The sequence below is a fragment of the Anopheles coustani genome, chromosome 2, assembly GCF_943734705.1.
Source record: "Anopheles coustani chromosome 2, idAnoCousDA_361_x.2, whole genome shotgun sequence".
Lineage (NCBI taxonomy): Eukaryota > Metazoa > Arthropoda > Insecta > Diptera > Culicidae > Anopheles > Anopheles coustani.
This window is the reverse complement of record NC_071289.1, coordinates 26,625,800-26,645,000: the sequence shown is the minus strand read 5'-3', so window position 1 is coordinate 26,645,000 and position 19,201 is coordinate 26,625,800. Positions and strand designations below refer to the sequence as shown.

At 43.6% G+C, this 19,201-nt stretch overlaps 6 protein-coding genes, 1 long non-coding RNA gene and 1 other non-coding gene across 10 annotated transcripts; 2 read left to right on the top strand and 6 right to left on the bottom strand.

Moving 5' to 3' along the window:
* Positions 1 to 240: 240 nt before the first annotated feature.
* Positions 241 to 2,254, bottom strand: LOC131263130 (CDK5RAP3-like protein). The gene is made up of 4 exons (XM_058265285.1): positions 2,202 to 2,254; positions 1,964 to 2,138; positions 795 to 1,887; positions 241 to 552 (listed from the first exon to the last, which is right to left on the bottom strand). Exons 1-4 carry the CDS (start codon positions 2,205 to 2,207, stop codon positions 315 to 317), a joined length of 1,512 nt encoding a protein of 503 aa, XP_058121268.1. The 5' UTR covers positions 2,208 to 2,254; the 3' UTR covers positions 241 to 314.
* A 367-nt stretch (positions 2,255 to 2,621) lies between these two features.
* On the top strand, positions 2,622 to 3,780 carry LOC131267040 (peptidyl-prolyl cis-trans isomerase E). Of its 2 annotated transcripts, XM_058269791.1 has the most exons (4): positions 2,622 to 3,045; positions 3,079 to 3,261; positions 3,342 to 3,514; positions 3,587 to 3,780. In XM_058269791.1, exons 1-4 carry the CDS (start codon positions 2,674 to 2,676, stop codon positions 3,732 to 3,734), a joined length of 876 nt encoding a protein of 291 aa, XP_058125774.1. In that variant the 5' UTR covers positions 2,622 to 2,673; the 3' UTR covers positions 3,735 to 3,780. The 2 variants fall into 2 exon arrangements, with proteins under 2 accessions (XP_058125774.1, XP_058125773.1); XM_058269790.1 differs by having other exon boundaries at positions 2,622 to 3,261.
* On the bottom strand, positions 3,752 to 5,762 carry LOC131267039 (uncharacterized). Of its 2 annotated transcripts, none has more exons than XM_058269788.1 (2): positions 5,549 to 5,762; positions 3,752 to 5,487 (listed from the first exon to the last, which is right to left on the bottom strand). In XM_058269788.1, the coding sequence occupies exons 1-2, from the start codon at positions 5,593 to 5,595 to the stop codon at positions 3,978 to 3,980; spliced, it is 1,557 nt and encodes a 518-aa protein (XP_058125771.1). In that variant the 5' UTR covers positions 5,596 to 5,762; the 3' UTR covers positions 3,752 to 3,977. The 2 variants fall into 2 exon arrangements, with proteins under 2 accessions (XP_058125771.1, XP_058125772.1); XM_058269789.1 differs by having other exon boundaries at positions 3,752 to 5,478.
* Positions 5,763 to 6,068: 306 nt separating this feature from the next.
* On the bottom strand, positions 6,069 to 10,627 carry LOC131265817 (coiled-coil and C2 domain-containing protein 2A). Its single transcript, XM_058268138.1, has 5 exons — positions 7,909 to 10,627; positions 7,537 to 7,829; positions 6,987 to 7,472; positions 6,434 to 6,921; positions 6,069 to 6,372 (listed from the first exon to the last, which is right to left on the bottom strand). Exons 1-5 carry the CDS (start codon positions 10,625 to 10,627, stop codon positions 6,069 to 6,071), a joined length of 4,290 nt encoding a protein of 1,429 aa, XP_058124121.1.
* Positions 10,628 to 11,007: 380 nt separating this feature from the next.
* LOC131263641 (gamma-secretase subunit Aph-1) lies at positions 11,008 to 11,988 on the top strand. Its single transcript, XM_058265872.1, has 2 exons — positions 11,008 to 11,348; positions 11,419 to 11,988. The coding sequence occupies exons 1-2, from the start codon at positions 11,127 to 11,129 to the stop codon at positions 11,914 to 11,916; spliced, it is 720 nt and encodes a 239-aa protein (XP_058121855.1). The 5' UTR covers positions 11,008 to 11,126; the 3' UTR covers positions 11,917 to 11,988.
* Positions 11,989 to 12,060: 72 nt separating this feature from the next.
* Positions 12,061 to 13,174, bottom strand: LOC131263208 (uncharacterized). Its single transcript, XR_009178243.1, has 4 exons — positions 13,084 to 13,174; positions 12,789 to 12,871; positions 12,356 to 12,582; positions 12,061 to 12,144 (listed from the first exon to the last, which is right to left on the bottom strand). It is a non-coding gene; the product is annotated as an uncharacterized LOC131263208 (long non-coding RNA).
* LOC131267913 (small nucleolar RNA snR60/Z15/Z230/Z193/J17) lies at positions 12,655 to 12,752 on the bottom strand. Its single transcript, XR_009178488.1, has one exon. It is a non-coding gene; the product is annotated as a small nucleolar RNA snR60/Z15/Z230/Z193/J17 (small nucleolar RNA).
* On the bottom strand, positions 13,171 to 14,430 carry LOC131263207 (tRNA N(3)-methylcytidine methyltransferase METTL6). Its single transcript, XM_058265375.1, has 2 exons — positions 13,400 to 14,430; positions 13,171 to 13,215 (listed from the first exon to the last, which is right to left on the bottom strand). Exon 1 carries the CDS (start codon positions 14,349 to 14,351, stop codon positions 13,422 to 13,424), a length of 930 nt encoding a protein of 309 aa, XP_058121358.1. The 5' UTR covers positions 14,352 to 14,430; the 3' UTR covers positions 13,171 to 13,215; positions 13,400 to 13,421.
* Between the last annotated feature and the right edge of the window lie 4,771 nt (positions 14,431 to 19,201).

Sequence of the window (19,201 nt, the reverse complement as noted above, 5' to 3'; positions counted from 1 at the left end):
CCAGCTATACGGTAGACCCAGAGTTTCGGTTGCTTCCTTGAGTCGTCCTTTAAAACTCTTTCTCTTGCTCCCGGAACCTCTCTGTATCAAGCGTTACGTGCGTCTTCCCAAGCTGATGCGATCTGCACATGCGTACAAGAGCGAATAACACCCAGCCTTCAGCGTAACGGTCAGAAGACTTGTGTCGATGGACTTCCATTTAAACCGGCTGCTACATTGGAAAATGAGATAATAAATCGACATTCAAATATAACCAGCGATCGCGATATTTATTAACGAAGAAAAAGCTCTAAACATATGCTACCCACAGTTTTCTACACGTTAGTTCCATACAAATTGACGATTCGGTTTTTGTACCGTTTCGAAATATCTTTTTCGATCTGACCCTGTAGCGTTTTGGTCTGCTCGATAATTTTCATTTGAGTCGGTTTCAGCTCAACGCTCTGCTGGCGGAAGTTGATCGATTTCTCCTTCAGCGCCTTGGCCGTATCCTTCATCTTCTCGATCGAGGTGAGCTTTTGCTGGACGTTTGAAGTTAGAATGTCAACGTACCTGTAAGAAAGAGAGTATATTAGATCGAGCACGAAATCGGGTTTAATAACTTAACGGTTCTTAAAAAATTATGAAATAGAGGAATCTGCAAAAATGTCGAAAGATAGTGTATTTCGAACAAAAACCATAGCAACCACGGAGCCATAATTCAGTTATTTCTACTGATTGGACACTCTTGGAGGACGTATTATTTCTTAGAAAATGAATGAAACTAGTTTAGAAATAATGTTGGGTGTACTTACTGTGGCGAGTGTTTAATTTGATGCAGATGCTGTAGCAGATCCTCCGTCAACCCGGTGTACACCACTTCCACCTCGGCGAGCATTTTCGTGAGCGACTTTTCGTCGTGATCCGGAAAACTATCCATCATCGTGAGAGAAAGCAACTGCACCTTGTCGGAGCTGCCAAGCTGATAGAGGCGCATCTTGAGGAAAGCTTGCAGTTCGAGGAGATCGTTCAAAAAGTTTTCCCGATACTTCGGTGCATCTAGCACCGTATAAGCTTCGTTGCCTTTCGCCAAACCACCCGCATTGCCGTCCTGCTCGACCACGATACCGCTCTCCTCAAGCGAAATATTGAAATCTATTTCGTTGCCGGCATCCGCTTCCAGCGCTGCTTCCGCTGCTGCACCTCCCCAGTCGATGTCACCGACTTCTAGCTCGACTGGAGCGTCAAAATCGATGTTCTCGTCACCAAAGTCAATTTCGGCTGCTCCGTCGTCACCGAAATCGATTGCACCCGCGTCTTCGTCGTTCACAGGCACTTGGAACTTTACCGTAGGTTGCTCCACTTTCAACGGTGGCTCACCGTACACGTATTCGTAGACGGTCGTATTACCCTTCGCTACGACATGTCTAAGCAGCGGCAAGCACTCCTGACTGCCCACGAACGATGCGTAAAGCTCGATCGCTTTCTTCACAGGACCAACCGAGCTAGCCACCTTCTCGAACATCCCCGGTAGATCGTTGAACACTTTCTGTACCAGCTCCTGGCGCAAGTTGTTACCAGATACGTCCAACTGCTTGCACATCATCATATACTCGCCATAAACGACCTTCTCTGAGCGCCCTAAATCGTTGATCTTCTTTTCGGCTTCCTCGCTCAGCTGCTCCAGGTGTTTGATTTGCTTCCGAATGCCGGGTATTTCATAGTTGATATTGCGCACCAAGATTTGGGCCGCCTCCGCAAGGTAGATACTGTCCTTTTCGTACATTCTAAGAATTTCCTGCCAATCCTTCATCCGCTGGCTGCCATATCGTCCGAAGACATTTTTCGTATCCGCTTCGGTCATTTTGAGAATGTCCACGATGCGCTGACAGTGGAAGTAGTTGATGTCTGCCGAAAAGGAATATGAACAAGTTTACCAGCGTGCACAACAGCTGGAAACCACCACTGACCACTTCGTACTTACGGGCACCAGATAGTAGTTGCAGCAGCTCATCGTGAGCTGGCATGTCCGTGATTGCATTGCTGATTTTGTTGCGTATGTTGCGGACGTGAAGGTGCCAGTTTTTATCGACGATACGCCGCGATACTAACCAGTCGAGCAGCTTCCCAGCATGGATGTCGATCGGAATGTCTGCCTCCTGAATAACAAAGCCAATGCGAAATTAGATGAGTTTATTAAAAACTTACTATTTTAAACTCACATTCATCGTTTTACACTAGTAACTTTTTCGGAACAACCAGTGAAAGGCGAAGTTGAAAACAAAATAAAGTATCCACGTATCAACCAAGGAGATGAAAATTGAGGTAGGCAACGCACATCAGTAGAGAACGAAAACTAGATTATTCAGATGCATCGGGCAAACTATCTGAGTCCCTATATATAGCATAATCGATTTTTTAATGTGTATTTGTTAAAAGTACTATTATAAATTTAGAAAATGTAGAATTTGAACAAAAACGATTAAATTTCGTAAACACATCGCTCAGCTTATGTCAACTGAAAATGACTTGTCCTAGTTGTTTATATTTAACCGTGCACAAAATGCACACCGCTGTCATCAGGCCCGGCGTTTTGTTTTCATAAACACAAACAATTAAACCAACAAATAGAAAGATCTGCTTTGCTTTTTGCTGCTGCTCGGAACTAAAAGAACGTTTTATCGTTGGCGTGCCATGGCAAACGACAAACGAACTGTGTACGTTGGTGGTCTATCAGAGGAAGTAACGGAAAAGTTAATCACCGACGCATTCATTCCATTCGGCGACCTGGTTGATATACAAATGCCCATCGACTACGAATCGCAGAAACACCGTGGATTTGCGTTTATTGAGTTCGAAAATGCCGAAGATGCGGCCGCTGCCGTAGACAACATGAACGACTCGGAACTGTGCGGTCGTACCATTCGTGTGAACACCGCCAAACCACAGCGTATCAAGGAAGGCAGCAACAGACCGGTATGGGCGGACGATGGATGGTTGCAAAAGCACGCCGGTGCCACGCTGGGCAAGGACGACAAAGAACAGAGCGATACCGGTACCGAGGAGGTGCAGCCAACTGAGCCCAAAGCACCTGAGGAGAAGAAACGTAATCCACAGGTGTTCTTCGACATTCGGATAGGAAATAGTGACGTTGGGCGTATCATCATGGTGCTGCGGGCAGATGTGGTGCCCAAAACGGCGGAAAACTTTCGCGCCCTTTGCACGGGCGAACAAGGCTTTGGCTACAAGGGATCCACCTTTCACCGTATCATACCCGAGTTTGTAAGTTGCGGTTTCCTATGTTTATATGTCTCCTATAATCGAAAATCGCAACTCATTCAAACCCCCATTTTTTGTTTCAGATGTGCCAGGGAGGTGATTTCACCGCCAACAATGGGACCGGAGGGAAATCGATATACGGGAAAAAGTTTGCCGATGAAAACTTCAATCTGAAACACTCCGGTTTCGGGGTCCTATCGATGGCAAACTCCGGCCCCAACACCAACGGTTCACAGTTCTTCATTTGTACTGAAAAGTATGTTCCATTGGCACCGTTAATACTAGTTTATTTCTCCGTTTTTACACTATCATGTTTTTCTTCCTATAGAACCGATTGGCTTGATGGTAAACATGTTGTTTTCGGCAACGTTATCAGTGGAGCAGACGTCGTGCGGAAAATGGAACGTTGTGGATCGAAGGGTGGGCGTGTGCAACAAAAGGTGACGATCGTAGCATGTGGTGAAATCAAAGGATAGGAAAGGCAAGATAGGTTATAATAAATTTTATTTCAATTCAACAAACTAACAATTCTTTGACGGCTTTTTATAAATTGGAATACAACCTGTATTTTTTCTCTTCTATCACAATCTTTCAAAATAGTACAAATGATCGCGTTGATGAAAATCGTAGTTCAGTGTTTCATTATCGATACCAAGCCGATAATCTTCTTTCTAAACCATTTCTTAATAAGCAATCGCAACTTTTCCTATTCAATGGTTTCAATTCTCTGAGGGGGCGAGTAAGGTTTCAATTGTATCTCTATCACAATACTGTAGGTAAAGTTTCAACCGATTTGGCAAATCTAACAAATTTAAATTGTCTCTATACCTTCGGTTGTATCCGGCCGACCTCAGCTTTGGCATTGTGTCGAGTACCTGTCGACGAATAGTATCTCGGGCGAGCCTTTTCAATGGAAAACAGTGATGGTTAGGCAAGCCTTTGAGCGTTTCCATCGAGCCGATGGTATGGCAAAACAATCGAAGTGTATCATTGAGGTTGTCTGGTTCCCCTATTTCTGGCCGCATAAATAAATCAGTGCAATAACTAAGAAACGGAATTATAAATCTTATCAATGGATGTTTCGGTGATAAAATTGTTGTAAGTACTTGTGCAACTAATTCATCGACGGAACCTTCATAACTTTCCATGAGGCAATCCACAATTCGTTGATAAGCTTGCAATTGCCGAAGTTCGTTCCCGTAGTTGATCACCAATAATTTATCCGTTAACTCCTGAAAAATTTCTCGTGCCAGATGGCCAATAACTGATTTGGAAAGATTTATAATCGAAAACACACTTTCCATTAATCCAGCGAACTGCTCTTCGGTATTAGAAGTTAATGACGTGAATGCCGCCTGTACTATCTCACACTTTAGGTCCTGTAGTATAAATTCCTCAGGCCAGTCCTTTAATGGACGCGTAGCGTCTTTTACTTCACCCACTACCACCATGGCCAAGAGACCGCAGTTGGCATTCAAGAGTCGTTTGTATACAGATTGTATAGCCTCATTTTTCTCCCATTTCAATTCAGTTTCTATAAAATAAGGAATCAACGAGGTAGAACGATGGCTCAACAGCGCTAACGGACAGATGGTTTCCCACTCATACCGCTGACGATGCATATGTTCAGGGTATTTGAGGTTGAAGAGAATTTTGAAAATAGCTGTTTTCTTTTCGACGGCATAACATGCTCTGGCACAAAATTTACGCAGCTTTGGACAAGGACTTTTCGCATAGAACAACAAATATATCAAAATCTCTATGTGTCCGGTATCGAAAGCTGCAGTGCATGCAGGCCCTTCTTTAGAATAGTCGAGTGCATGCACGCGTGCACCGTTTGCTACCAGAATTTCGACCAAATCTAATCTACTATAAAGTACAGCATAGTGAAGCGGACTAACTTCCTCTATGTTACCAATATTCACTGAGCCTGGATCAAGCTGGATGAGAAAGGATATGATGTCATAAGAAGCACCTCGTTCACAAGCTCGTGCTAACGGTGTGAAGCCCTCGTAGCATGTGGCCCTGGTTTTTGGTTTCAATCGCGTTGTCACCAGCCGAACACACTCCAAACTGTGACCTGCCGCCGCATGGTGTAGGATCGTCCATCCGTGATTATCACATATTTTCCACAAATTAGATATGATAGTTCGTGCGTCAAGGGCAGACCGCAATGCTTCTGCATCTGATGCTACCACGGCATTCCAAACATCAAGAACGCTGGAAGTACTAATTTTTGCTTGGTGTCAAATGTGCTTTGCTCAGTTTTCTGCAGTGATGTTTAACTTACCGAGGTGGGGTGGCACTCATGGAAGTAAATCCTGTAATAGTTCTCATTTCATCACGAAAGAAGTTTCCTTGAGGATCTTTTGAACGGATCTTGAACCGTTCACAACACAAGGCACCTGCTTTGTATTGTCAACTAGCGTACTTTCGTTATTTATTTACGGAGTTTGTTTAGTTACTGAGTAATTCGATGGGTTTTGAATACGATCGTTTGTATCAATTTGTATAAGTTATGAGGATTTATAACGACGAAATGCGACAATAATCAGACAAACACGCTCATTGCCACAAAGTAGCCAGAAACACCTGTAGAATTCCTTCGCTTGGCAACAAATCTGTTGTCTTCTGTCAAAATTGCCAAGCTACAAATTCAAATCATGTTGGATTCCGTTATTTTCAGTTACATAAAATAAAAAACTTCCAAATTTAAAGTAGAATGAAATCATGAATGTTTTTTTCCGAATTGTTTTGTCACACATCAATGCGTTTTACAACAAATTATATAGAAAAAACCCGGCTTCAGTCTACACTCTCGGAACAAGCGACATAAGGAATACCCAAATCGAATACACGTTACACGGATAATCCTTTACAAAAACGCCCAGTGCGAACTCGACACCGGCTTCGGAATTGAGGTGTATTCCTGTTCCTTTCACCTGAGACACTAGTGTTGAGAGATTGCTGTACGGAAGATTGATGGGAAATCCGTTCACCTTGTACGAGACGAACATTTGTGCGAACTCTTCCGCGTAACGTTCCGTGTTCACTTCCGCACATGCATCGCGCTCCAGGCTCATCAAGGTGCTACGTAGATGGTCACTCATAAACCTGCAATGTGATGTTGCGAAGTGTTGTTTAAAAAAAGTTTCTGATAATCGATTTTCCATACCTGTTCCAAACCGTCTTTCGATGAGTGCGCCAGGAAGCGATTTTTCTCATCAATTTCCGCTCGATTGACCGCTGCAGCTCCTTGGAAGGAAGTGCATCCTGGTAGGAGAAAGAGTCCTCCTGCACGCATCCGCTCGGTGGTTCGTTGAATCGATTAAACAGTGGGCGCCAGTAACCAGACTTTCGGACGTCCAACTGGGTGAGAAACACTCTGTTTTCCTTCTGAATGTTTCCCCAGACGTTGGTCTGGTTCACCATCAAGTAGATCCGACTGAGCGGACAGTATGTATCGGTGCTGCTGTACTTTTTGCCACTGCACGGGTCGACGATGAAGAATTCGCCACCATCCAGCAGCAAAACAAATGTGGTATCCCCCATGAGTACACTGTTGCCAAAGATGAGCCAAACATCGTAGCCAAGCTGAAGGTAAAAGCACGTCAACATTACACCGAGGTCCTTCGGTGAAGCGCACATCATGGTGACGATTTCCTAATAGAAAAACTAATCGTTAAAACACTAAACAGAACGAATAATTTCATTTAAACGTATCGTACCTTATTCGTTAGCCATACGCCACCTAATTGTGAGCACGGATCAACACTGTGGTGCACGGGGATTAAGGACACATAGCGTCTGATCATAATTTCCGTTCTCTCGTCGATCGCAAACGGTATGGGCAGAGGCCCTAGCAGTCGCGTCGCACATATACGCTTCCCACCAAGCAACGTTACCATCGGTGGCACAACAGCTCTCGCTGGAAATTCGTGCCTATACTCGGCGTACCATAGGTAGATCCGCATCCGAATCTGCTCCAATTCGACGCACTCCAAACCCCCCGTATCAAGCGTCGGTTTTTCGATTAACGGTTCGAGACTAATAAACAGGGACACGTGGGTTAGTTCGCGCAGATCCGGTAGTCCGCTTGCACTGGTGCCAACCGAGAGCCCATACCCTTCCGGGATATCCGTTGCTTGAGCCTGTTGTTGCCTGTCGTAACCGAAAAGGATCGGTGGCGTTTTTATTTCAAAAGTCCCCTCCAGCTAACGGGAAGATCAAGAATACAAATTATTCTCAATGGGTTTCCAAAGTGGTGCACATACGTACCCGTTGGTTCAGGTAGATCGTACTGATTGGAATTCGCAGCTGGCCAAGCCATCGGCTGGAAATACGCTGATACACCTCTGTTGGCCGAGTTCGATCATCCTCGAGCAGATCCTCCATATACTCGTCGTACAGATCGATGTGCAGGTGTTTGCGTATTTGATCGGTGTTGAAATCCAGCGGGAGCTCCAATTGCTCATTCCAAGTTGGTGCCGTGCCGTCCGCCGTGGAAGTCCTCAGGACACGATCCTTTATCGACACCGTAATGTACGGACGTACGTTGGAGGTGCGAAAAGCTAAGCAAAGAGGAACCACATGGTAATGCTGGTGATCCTGGCTGCTTTGTGGAGTGATTTTCACTCTGAATCTACTTACAAAAGCGGCCATTCGTCGAAGACATGTTACTATTTCGTCGTCCAGCGGACACCATCGATTGATAGTCCTCCGTACGCATCGGTATACCGAACGAGCGCACGACCGTTACAATGATTTTGAACTGCGTTACGTCGCAGGGGCGTAGCGATGCGCGCACGTTCGGTGACCGGCGGGACGGTTTCAGTGGACGCCGGGGGCCAAATATCTCCCAAAAGGCCATGCTTAGCGCGCCGAACGAGAGCATCTGATCTCCGCCCACCAGCAGGTTACTGTTATTCACCTTATCCTGGTTCAACACCCGGCAGTGGTTACTGATGATGTCGTAGACCTGCTGCAGGTATCGCTTACCTCGATGCCGCTGCAGATCGATCGGATCGGTACCGAGCGTTTCGTCGATAATTTTCCTTTGCTCTTCCTCTTCTCGGGAAGCGAAGGTTAGTTCCCGTTCACTCTGCGGGATGAATTTGGCGTCGCGGAACTTGAGACTGCTGTTGAACCGCTTAGTCAACATCTGAAGCCGTTCATTTTGCTCTATCGATTCTTCGGAGCAAAAGGTTAGCAAATCTTCGTTAAAACAAAATGCCTCTTGATCGTCGGTAGTCCTGTTTGAAACATCCTGTTGATTCTCCGAACGATTGTCCGATTCCTCGCGCAGAGCATGCAGTAGAATGTTACCGGCAGGCAGCTCATCGCTGGGTTGGTCCAACGCCTGATCATCGAACCACCGACGTACCAACTCTTTCGGCAGTATAACCCGTCTAGGTACCGTTCTGCGCTGACTCGGGCTAGGAAAAATGCAGCCATCGGCTTGCTCCAGCCAACCAATCTTCAGCTCGACCGTACCGTTAGCATACGTTTGCAACTTGTATGGTTTTCCACTCGAGAACTGATATTCCACCGGGGCCATCTCGTCGTATAGCTCGTTTGTGCTAGGCAGAGGGATAAATATTTCCGCTCGCCTACTCTTCATACCTAAGCGGTTTTTTTCAAAAAGAACGAGTGCCATGTTTTCCGGTATTTTTGTAGTTAGCTTTATCGAGAAGGAAGTGTTGAAATCGACCAGCGTCGAAGCGTCTCCATGGAAATGGCGCCCTTTCGTCGATGCCACGTGATTTCCATCGATGAACAGTTTCACTTTGAACAGCAAATCCTTGCCCATGTGCACGCTGTCATCGATCGTAGCGTCCGGGTCGCGCTGAAGGACAATGTTTAATAGCGGCTCTCCAGGAGCTCGGAATGCTTCTTCGAATTGTACACGAAATTGCTGTCTGAGCATTGATATATCTGGCTTTTTGGGTTTTTGTAATGATGGCCTAGGGTCGGTTTCAATATCCGGCGGCTGATCGAGTGCCAGATCGCGCAGATATGCCTTGTACTCCTGTTTGTCGCGAACGTAGATTTCATGCTCTTCCTCGAGTGTCTCCCGAAGCTCCAGCTCGAATCGTTCATGCCACTCGCTACCATCTCGATCCTCGTCCGTATCTTGACTGTTGGCGGTCATCTTTAGTCCACAGTCAAGCTGTTTCGTTTCTAGTTCATCCCACAGCTCCATGATTTGCTTGGCTAGAAGACGCTCGGCGCGTACCTCCTGGTACACGAGTTTCCGGAGTTCTCGACGTGCCATTTTCGTTTGAAAATCATCCACCTCAACGGTGTGTCCCTTGGAACGCAATTCATCGAGTTTGGTCTGAAGCACCTCCTTGCGGTTGAGTTTACGGGTTCGATAGTATTGCTTGTATAAATGTTCCAGCTGGAGCCGTAACCGGAAAGCTTCATCGAACGATGGATGGGCATCAAAGCGCAGCACACCAATTAATATCTTCACCGTTCGCTCCATTGGAAGTTGTTCGACCGTCTTTGTCAGCGGCATTGGCTCCACGAAGAACGGTACGAACGTTTTGCTGCAGAAACCACGCATCCGTTTGTCGCTTTTTATATACTGCTGAAAACCTATCAGTTCCCCGCACGCATCGAACCATTCTTCTTGCTCCTCCTCTATCAGGCGATTCATGAGACGATTTTTGTTGGCAATGCTAACACCTTCCGGCGTTCTTAAGGTGGCAGCTTTAGTTTGTTCGTTTTCCTTCGCATCTCCATCGATGACGCATACCTCCTCCAGGACCGTTCGGGAGGCGGAAAATGTTGAACTAGGCTGATAGTAGACCAGATCCTGATCGATGGTTTTGTATTTTTGCATATTCCATCGCACAATTACCGACGTGTCCTCACTAGCTCGTAGGTACGACGAGGCAAGGTGGGTAGGAGTATCGGTTTCGTTGGATGATGACGAACGCTGGGATACAGTTTTCGATAAGATTGCCATCGTGGTTGGTATATCACCAACAGGATTTTCTTCCGCATCGAAGAATTCCTCTTCCGGTAGGGCATCCGAAAAAAAGAGAATTTCTTTATCCAACCTGTGCAGTTGCTGCTTTCCACTGCTAACATCAGCTGTTGTGTCGTTTAATAATTCTATTGATGTTTTAACTTGAGTTTCCTCCTGTAGAAAGTTTGGATCAAGTTTAGGTTTGGGACGCCGTCGCTCGCGGACTGTTTGGACCGAAGATGATGCTTCTATTGCGGGTGGCGTTGTTGATTCTGCTATCGTTGGAACACCACTTTCGCCAGAAACGGAAGTCGCTCGGCCAGCCTGCCGACGCCGATATCGATGCCGATTACGTCGTTTTCGCGGCGATTTAGGTTTCAAATGATCACTCATTTTCTGGTAAAAACGAAAATAAATTGGACAAGATGCTCACCCACAAAATAAGCTTGATTTACTTTTCCAGCCATGTGTTTATTCCATCTTAGCAACCGTTGCTATGGTTATAAGCAGACGATTTTGTCAAGTTGCCGGCAATAAGTCTTCAGCATTCTCCTTCATTTGTATTATTTAGAGAATAAGCACTATTAACTTTTTTTTGCATTTGAATAACTATTCAATCGATATTTATCGTCAGCTTACTATATAAACTGGTCCATTTGAATTTGATTGCTTTTTAATCCGCAGATTTTGACAATTTCTGTCAAATGAGAGATCGTGACAAACGTCAATTCATTAGAAAGATTGTTTACGTTTTATTCTGGAAAAAAAGAAAAAGTACATTTCCTACCATATCTACTCGTATTCGTAGCAACTTCTCCAGTACTGCGCTTTAATGGAGTTAGTCATTTAGAAAAATAGTGTAGTCTAACCGGAAACAGTAAATTGTATCAAGATGACGGTGGTTGAGTTTTTCGGCTGCAGTTTCTTAGCCTTCGGGCCACCGGTGGCAATGTTTGCCCTCACAATCGCGCACGATCCGATACGTATCATCATTCTGATAGCAGCATCATTTTTCTGGCTCGTTTCACTACTGCTCTCGTCGACAGTATGGCTTGCGTTTTACCCCATTACGCCGCAGTTAACCTTTGGTTTGATCTGTTCGGTGTTCATTCAGGTATGATTACCAACGCAGTGCTACAGTGCAGTATGACTCACCGCAGATTTCTTCCGTCCGATACTTGCAGGAAGCATTCCGTTATCTTATGTACAAGGTTCTTCGCAAGACAGAGAACGGCTTACAGGAAGTCACAGACATCGTACGAATCACCGACTACCGGCACATCCTTTCGTACGCATCCGGACTCGGTTTCGGCATCATTAGTGGCGCTTTTTCATTGGTTAACATTCTGGCTGATTCCGTTGGCCCAGCTACGGTCGGATTGAAAAAGGGATCGGACATCTTCATGCTCATCAGTGCATCCCAATCGCTGGCTATGATACTGCTGCACACTTTCTGGAGCGTTATCTTTTTCAACGCATTAGATGTGAAGAACTACTCTCACATCGGTTACGTTGTTGGCACCCACTTGTTTGTATCCTGCACGACTTTATTGAATACGAGCGAGTTTTTCTTTATAACGCTAAGCACGTCGTACTTCGTGCTTCTTATAACCGGAATTCTCGCATTCCAAGTGGCCGGTGGCACTTTAGCCTCCTTCCGCAAGTTTGTCACTTGCAAGTGATCCCTCCATGAACTTATATTTAAAATATCTATGTAATTCACTCATATATTCGCTAATAAACAAATCTATATTAACTACATTTTAAGACATGAATTTCTTTCCCATCAAATAAAGTATAGACAATACCGAACTTAGGTTAAAACATACAATTTATTCAAATATCGGATAGACGTTACAGCACTTTGCTCGTCATACTTTGTCCTATGCGATCAGTCCACACCGAGCAACCTGGAGGAAAACGGAAGATTAAATAAGGTTTATTAAATGTGGAGCAAAATAGAGTATTTGAGTTATTTAGGATGTATACAGATAGGGGAGAAAGACCAATTTCAATAACGTAGTTATATAAGTAAAATATCATTGTATGTCATATGAACTATGTTACTCATCAGTCTGGTTTTTTGAAAAGTAACAAAAGAATTGATAATTTATTACATACCTTGTCATGAGTTCTCTCCGATACTCCGAAACGAACTGTTTTTCTATTGGCAGTAGAACTGTAAGCGTTCGCTATGTCATATATCCTTGAAGTCTTCTTCGTCTGCGAGCATTAACGCCAGCAGTACGGTTATTGAATCCAACTTCGCAGCTAACCTAGTGATGTAGACCTCTGAATGGTTGAGGACCGACAACTCAAGCCATATGTCCATATGCTTGAAGTCTACCCTATAAGCATGAACGACGAAAGACAATATCATTAATGTATATTGCATGTGGAGTGAAATAAAGCATTCGATAGTTCGTCATGCATTCAGATAGGGGTGAAAGACCATTTTCAACAAGTAAAATATCATTGTAAAGTCATATGAACTATGCAACTCATCAGTTTGACGTGGGGTGTTGTAATCAAGTAAATTAAAAATAATATATACCTTTTCACGAGTTCCTTTTAGGGTTTCCAAGATCCAACTTCATTCCGGAGATGAACAGCGCTCCCATTCGATGGACGTGGTTTCTATGGAAAATACAGAAAGGAAAATGATGTTCAATACATTTTCTCAAGAGCAATTAAGTTAGGTTTCGGCCTGTTGTGGGATCAGTATCCTTTTGGTTTAACGTTTTTTTTTTTTTTGTGGATGTATTCAATCACAGTGTTTCAGACCTTTTTTCTCATCAATAGAAAATTATGAAGGAAAATTTTAAGTAAAAGCTTTAATTTTAACTCACCTTAAGCGATAGTTTTCAGAAACAAATTGTTCGGACCGGTTAGAAAATCAGCACAAGAGCGCTGGGCCAACTCCCTGTCCACGTACACAGTCGGTCGTTACGCCATAAAAGAAGAAGACGATCGCCTTCCATCTGAAATAGAAGAAAATGTATATTAGAACATTTCCTAATGTATATTGTGATCAGCCACGTGGCTTTAAAAACTTCAGCTGGCCGTTCTTAAATTGAATCATTAAGTATTTCATCGAAAATAGTGGTAAAGAACATTCATCACAAAAAGTAATAATTTCTACCGTACAATTTGAGTAAATCCTACCTAATAGATCAGATAATAGATTTTAGATGTTGGGCTTCTGAAACTTTCCCTGCACGAAGATTCTTGGGACGTCGATGTTCTCCTTGGGATTGATCGTCCGGCGGTGGATGTAGCTGTTCACTAACACGGTAAACCCGACCTCCTGGAACAGTTCAGCCACTTCCCTTTCGGCAAAGTAATAGCTTCGAGTACCATCCTGCCGCATGTAGAAGTTTTCCGCTATCTTGTGTCCCGGTTTAAACCGCAACTGCGCCATATCGTACAATCCATAGTCACGGAACAGTAGAACGCCACCGGGCTTTAAAAGCCGATAAATGTTGCCTGCCACCGACCGAAACTTTTCCGGATGGATCGCCGACAGTACGAAGATGAGCGTCACAATATCGAGACTACCTGCGGGCAGCGTCGTAAATACCTCCTCAGTGGTGATGTCACATGGGAATGCCTTCATGTACTGTTCGTCGTAGAGGTTATGTTGCCGCACCAGATCCACCGCACGTGGTGATAAATCGCAGGCGTATATGAAATAGTCGCGGTGGCCGTCTTCGATCAATGGGAAAATCAAATTTCCTACACCGCATCCTACTTCCAGCAAGGATTTCGATTCATCTGAATCGAGCTGCTTCGCTTCTTTAACATTTTCCGACGCTTCTGGACCACTATCAGACGACAGCAATTCAGCGAATTCCCGCGTGGTCCAGTGTCTGTCCTTGAAGAAACGATTTTCGTTCCGCTTGTAGAACAAATCCCAGTGCTTCCGGGCTTCTTGCTCTAACTTTTGCGCCTGGAATGGCGTCACCATGCGCTTGTTCTGCTGCTCGAGACGCTCCTTTTCGGTCTCGGACAAGATTTTCACGTTTCCGGTGACAACATCGCCCAAATTGAATGCAGTCTGCTTCGGAAAGCGAGTTGCATCCCGATCGGTAGATTCTGAATCTTTTGCCTCTGCCATTTGGTAGGACTTTGTTTATGAAGATATCACCTTTTAACTTTTCTCTTGCGGTGCCGAGACTGGTTGAACTTACAATCCATCGGAAATACACTCCAAGCTGTACAAGAATTCGGAAAGTAGGAAAAAGTGCGTCCGATCGCTGGGAGAGTCACGATTGAAAAGACCTGTCTGAAATTCTTGCTTTCCGACGGAAGCTCGGTCAAGGCAAAATCGTCACAAGGTTGCATCAACGTTCCATAATCGACTTGGCACATCAATAGCAAAAACCTAGAGTTGGTAGATTCGGGGTAAGATTCATGAATCTGATTGATTCTTTGCTTTGATTATGAGATTCGTGATACTTTGAATGAGTGATTCATTAACCTTAATGTATCATGAATCTTTGAATAACAGATTCATTAAGCCCACAGAGTCTTTTAGATGCTAATGGAGGACCCCGGTTTTGTCACTCGAACTTTGCCCATCAAGGATGCGAGAAAATTGATGGGAGATTTATGAAAGATTCATCAATAAATCTGAACGAATCTTGGGTGTAAAATGTATATACATAGATCCAGACAAAATATTAATTAGACTTAAACCTACAAAAAACCTAACCCTACAAAAAGCAGGACACAGTAGATCGATTAACTCCGTGTTGGTTTGCTGATTGCATACATTTCGGCGCAATGCTCCTACGAGTATTTGAAACGTTGTGTCGACCGTTAATGTTTGGCTACGCAGTCATCCCAGAGGTGTTGTATAAGGGTATTTTACAAATGGATAACAAACGCCCTTTTCATGCTGTCCCTCCTATGGATTAGGATTTACAAGGTTTATTAATATTTAAAAGTATTAACCTGCATTTAACCTCCACTTCACGATTAGTTTAAACCGTTATGTTATACTAGCGTTCAAACATTCGAAAAAGAAATGTATGTATGGCGCTTTGCATATATTCAGGCTCAAAATGTAAACCAGTAGGAAGACGAGAATCTCGGCTGGGGCCTCATTTACCCTTTTCCAAGCTAAACCAGATGTAAACTTTATTAAATTTAAACAGCTTTCCAAGCATGGACTTGTTCAAGTTTTCAGTTTGTAAATTTCCGTTCTTCACAGAATATAATGTTATATCTCGTAATGAAAGAGTCTGAGTAGAATTTAGAAACTCTGCCTTAATCGTACACAATAAAACGTTTGTTTTCAACGAAAAAAAAAAATTATGTAAAACCATTCTTATTGATCGCTTCGATTTTTGGTTTTCAATAACGGTTGCATGTTCCATTTATGCTTGTGGGACACATAGAAATTGGGGCAATGAAAAGCTATGAATGTTTAATATTTCGAAGAAGAACTTTAGCCAGTTTTCGTTAGTAGTTGGATATACAAGGAAACGGGTAAGGTGTAGGAAACATGAATTATAAGAATTATGATACCTTGGGAGGGAGGGACAGTGCAGGTCTTTAGTCAAATAAATGCGTCAGGAGTGGTTGTGTAGGAATGTTTGTCGGAGCATCGCTCGAAGACGGCACACGAAGCGAATAAAAGAGCTGCCCATTGAAGGATAACGAATCATTGTGTAGACACTGCTGCCGGCGAACGAAGACGCTCAATTGTGTGTGCAGCGGTGGTACACATCGTGGTGTGTACGCGTGCTCCCTTAGACTCCACGTGGTGTGCAGACGCGTGCCGCCATGACTGCTCCAGCTGATTGACTGACCATTCAAAGTTACCTCTCGAACACGCCGAGGGTCCTTTGCAGGAACGGTTGCAACCTGCAGTCAGTAGCTATTTATACCTCGCGAAGTGCACTCCAACTTTTCGATACGCGCCGTAGGGAAACGAACAGCCCTGCCAATATCCGGCCCAACCGTTTCGTGCTGCCCTACCGCGGAAAAGCGATATCCTTCGGGCTGACTTGCTGATGGTGTTGCGTGCGTTACTTGACACGAACTTTGAGCGTTGCGTTGAACATGTTTTGGTGGAAATTTTCGCGCCAACTTTTTCCACTGCGTGTCGAGTGAACAATCGCAGGCGAAAAGCAGCCTTCAAGGGAAAGTGAAAACTGCCAGCGTCAACATTACTTCGGGTGTTTTCTGCTGCAGTACCCCGTATGAAAGCTTCCGTTGTATCGTTGACGAACGGGCTGAGGATTCGCGGGAAAATTCAAGGTAGTGTATTCGGCTCAATTTGGCAAGGTACTCAAAATGGCGTTGGGGAAGAAAATGGCAGTGTGGGTAAACGTGGTTATGGCGAGGTGCCCTTTTGATGGATTTAAGTAGCGAAAAGTTGTTTTCCCTGGAAACCGTGGGTGGTGGGGACGTGATCGTTTCAATGCTTCTTGTTTGAGTGAACGTATATATTGCATGCTGTACGAATTTTCGGCCGGTAATCGTTTTCGCGTGTGGCACACTTCCTTTTTTCACGCCATCGTCATTACAACCGACTGTGGGTGGGTGCTTCACAAAACACCAAAAACACATCCCAAGGTAAAGGGTCCCATGCATTTCATGTTTGGTAGACGCACCCACAGCACCGAAGGCTGCAATTCAATGGAGGTTAAAACATTTGATCGAATGTGATGTGAAATCTAGCGTGGTCGACGAGTGTCAAGGTCTTGTGGAAAAGGGAAAACATACTAAGACAAGTTGGAAGAGATGGAGGAAGAAGTTGTAAGGAAGCGTGGCCATCGGAGCTTTTGCAGATGTCCCCTGCTTTCCCGCCCCCGATCGGGTAGAGAAAATTGAAAATTACTCTGACTATCGATGTTTGATGAATCGATCGGCGGGATGTAATTCCCAATGCAGTTATCGATGCAACAATCATTTGAGGCGATTGGACATTGTAAATGGCAATTTTACAAACGGCGACTATATTACAACATACAAGGAGTTAGATTAGGAGAAAATTGGACCCATAAAATTAAATACTATAAGTTCAATATCTGCCACATTCAACATATCATCTATCGAAATAATAAAATTAGATATTTTCGTAATATTCAATGTAACCGGATCATGTTCAAAATTATAAGGCAGTCAATAGTAACATTCAGTTTATCGTTAAATCGTGCACCTTAAAGATATCAAAGTGAATACTTGGCTTATTTCGTGTTGGAAAAAAGTAACCACTATGTGCCAGCAAAGAACTGACCACTGGCCATCAACCAGTATGTAATGTCCAACGGCGAAGGATTATCGATCCCAATTGGATGATAGCGATGATTGCACGGCGGTCTATTGAACTGTCTGCCGATTGTCCGTCCGTCTGGCCACGTTGTTGTGAGTTGCGGTTGCGACGAAATTATTGTTATTTTTCCTCGTTCGAATTCCGCCGATCGATACTACGAGCTCGATAATTTAGCACGCAAATGTTCGGTGCGATGAGCATTTGTGCAGTGAAAGAACCAAAGAGTGGATGATCATTCCATCCTGGAGGAGACTTTAACAACTGGTGATAAGGAATTGAAGTAAGAAAAAGGTTCAGCGTTAGTGGGTCTGTTTCGTTCCATGTAATAACTTAACGAACGCGTTCAACAGCTAAAGTGTTTTGTTGTATAGAATAGATAAACAACCCATTGAAATATTTTGTTTTTTTTTACCTTTTTTTCTTATCATGAACTTTACATTAATCTACCAGCACGTCGACTTAGCGACAATCTTTTATTTTTTAACATCTCCGGGATTATTTAATGTATGTAAAAAACAGTAATACAAGTAGTGTTATAATGGCCAACCTGTACCTTTTGTATCGTATTGTATCACTGATTTCTGAGAACCAGACATGGTAGACACCACTGTTTGTTTATTTATATTTTTATTACTTTTTATTTGATTAAAATGTTTGCAATCTTTATACAACATTTGTAACATTGATTTATTGATTTTTAAATTATGAAAATGTGTCGTAAAGACTTTTCGGTAGCATTATCCCACTAACTTCGTGGAATATGTAAAAGATCGGCTTGTATTGAAACTTGTTTCGAAGAAAAATTTGATTAACTTCAGAAGAGAACAAACCCATGCACACGACATATTTATTGTCGTTGTATTTAGTATTAACCTTACACGTAAAAATCGTATTGAGTGAAATTAACAACAAATAATGGTCGTATCAAATGCCACGAGAGCGAGTGAAGGAAAATTAACGAGAAATACCGGGCGCCTCCATTGATTAAATTGAACAAATCCAATTGGGGTTATAGAACATTTAACGAACGTAAAATGACCGCAAACAGTCAAAATTATTGCTGGGTGACTTTTGAACAAATGTGAAGAGCTGATTTATGTTTTTGTTTTGAGTTCGTACTATAAGCAAAATATCAGCATTTGATATCTTAACTTATAAATAGATTAATTCAAAATAACTCTTCCAGAAGTTCAAGTGTTGAAAGGAACGGTTTAAAAATTACAACCTTCGTGTACTTTATTGCATTTTTAATTTAATAATGAAGTGCGATCCCGAAAGCCGATCGGTTTGAACTGATTTCCGATTGCAATAAATAAACGAGACTGTTAAACGATTCGCTTACATTACAGGTTCGCCTTCAATCACAATCGGATATTGCCGGTTGATGCGCCCGTCGTAATTAGAAAGGAAACTTGCAGTTCGGCCCTCACTGGCTCATCACCCCTCTTGTTGACTCTTGTGCTTTATCGTGGCGTAGGAATCGGATTAAAAAAACTCGCATCAAGAAGCGGGCAAAACGGCGTTCACGCGGAAATATTAGTCAGCTTTACTTAGGCTTGACGAGCTGAGACCTGGTGCCCCGTGGTGCGAGTGTTCCTTTCCAGAACCAAGCTGCAATGCATCATCATTACGGAAGCTTCCACCCCACCATTAGACACTAGAAGGTGGTTCCATTCCGGTTG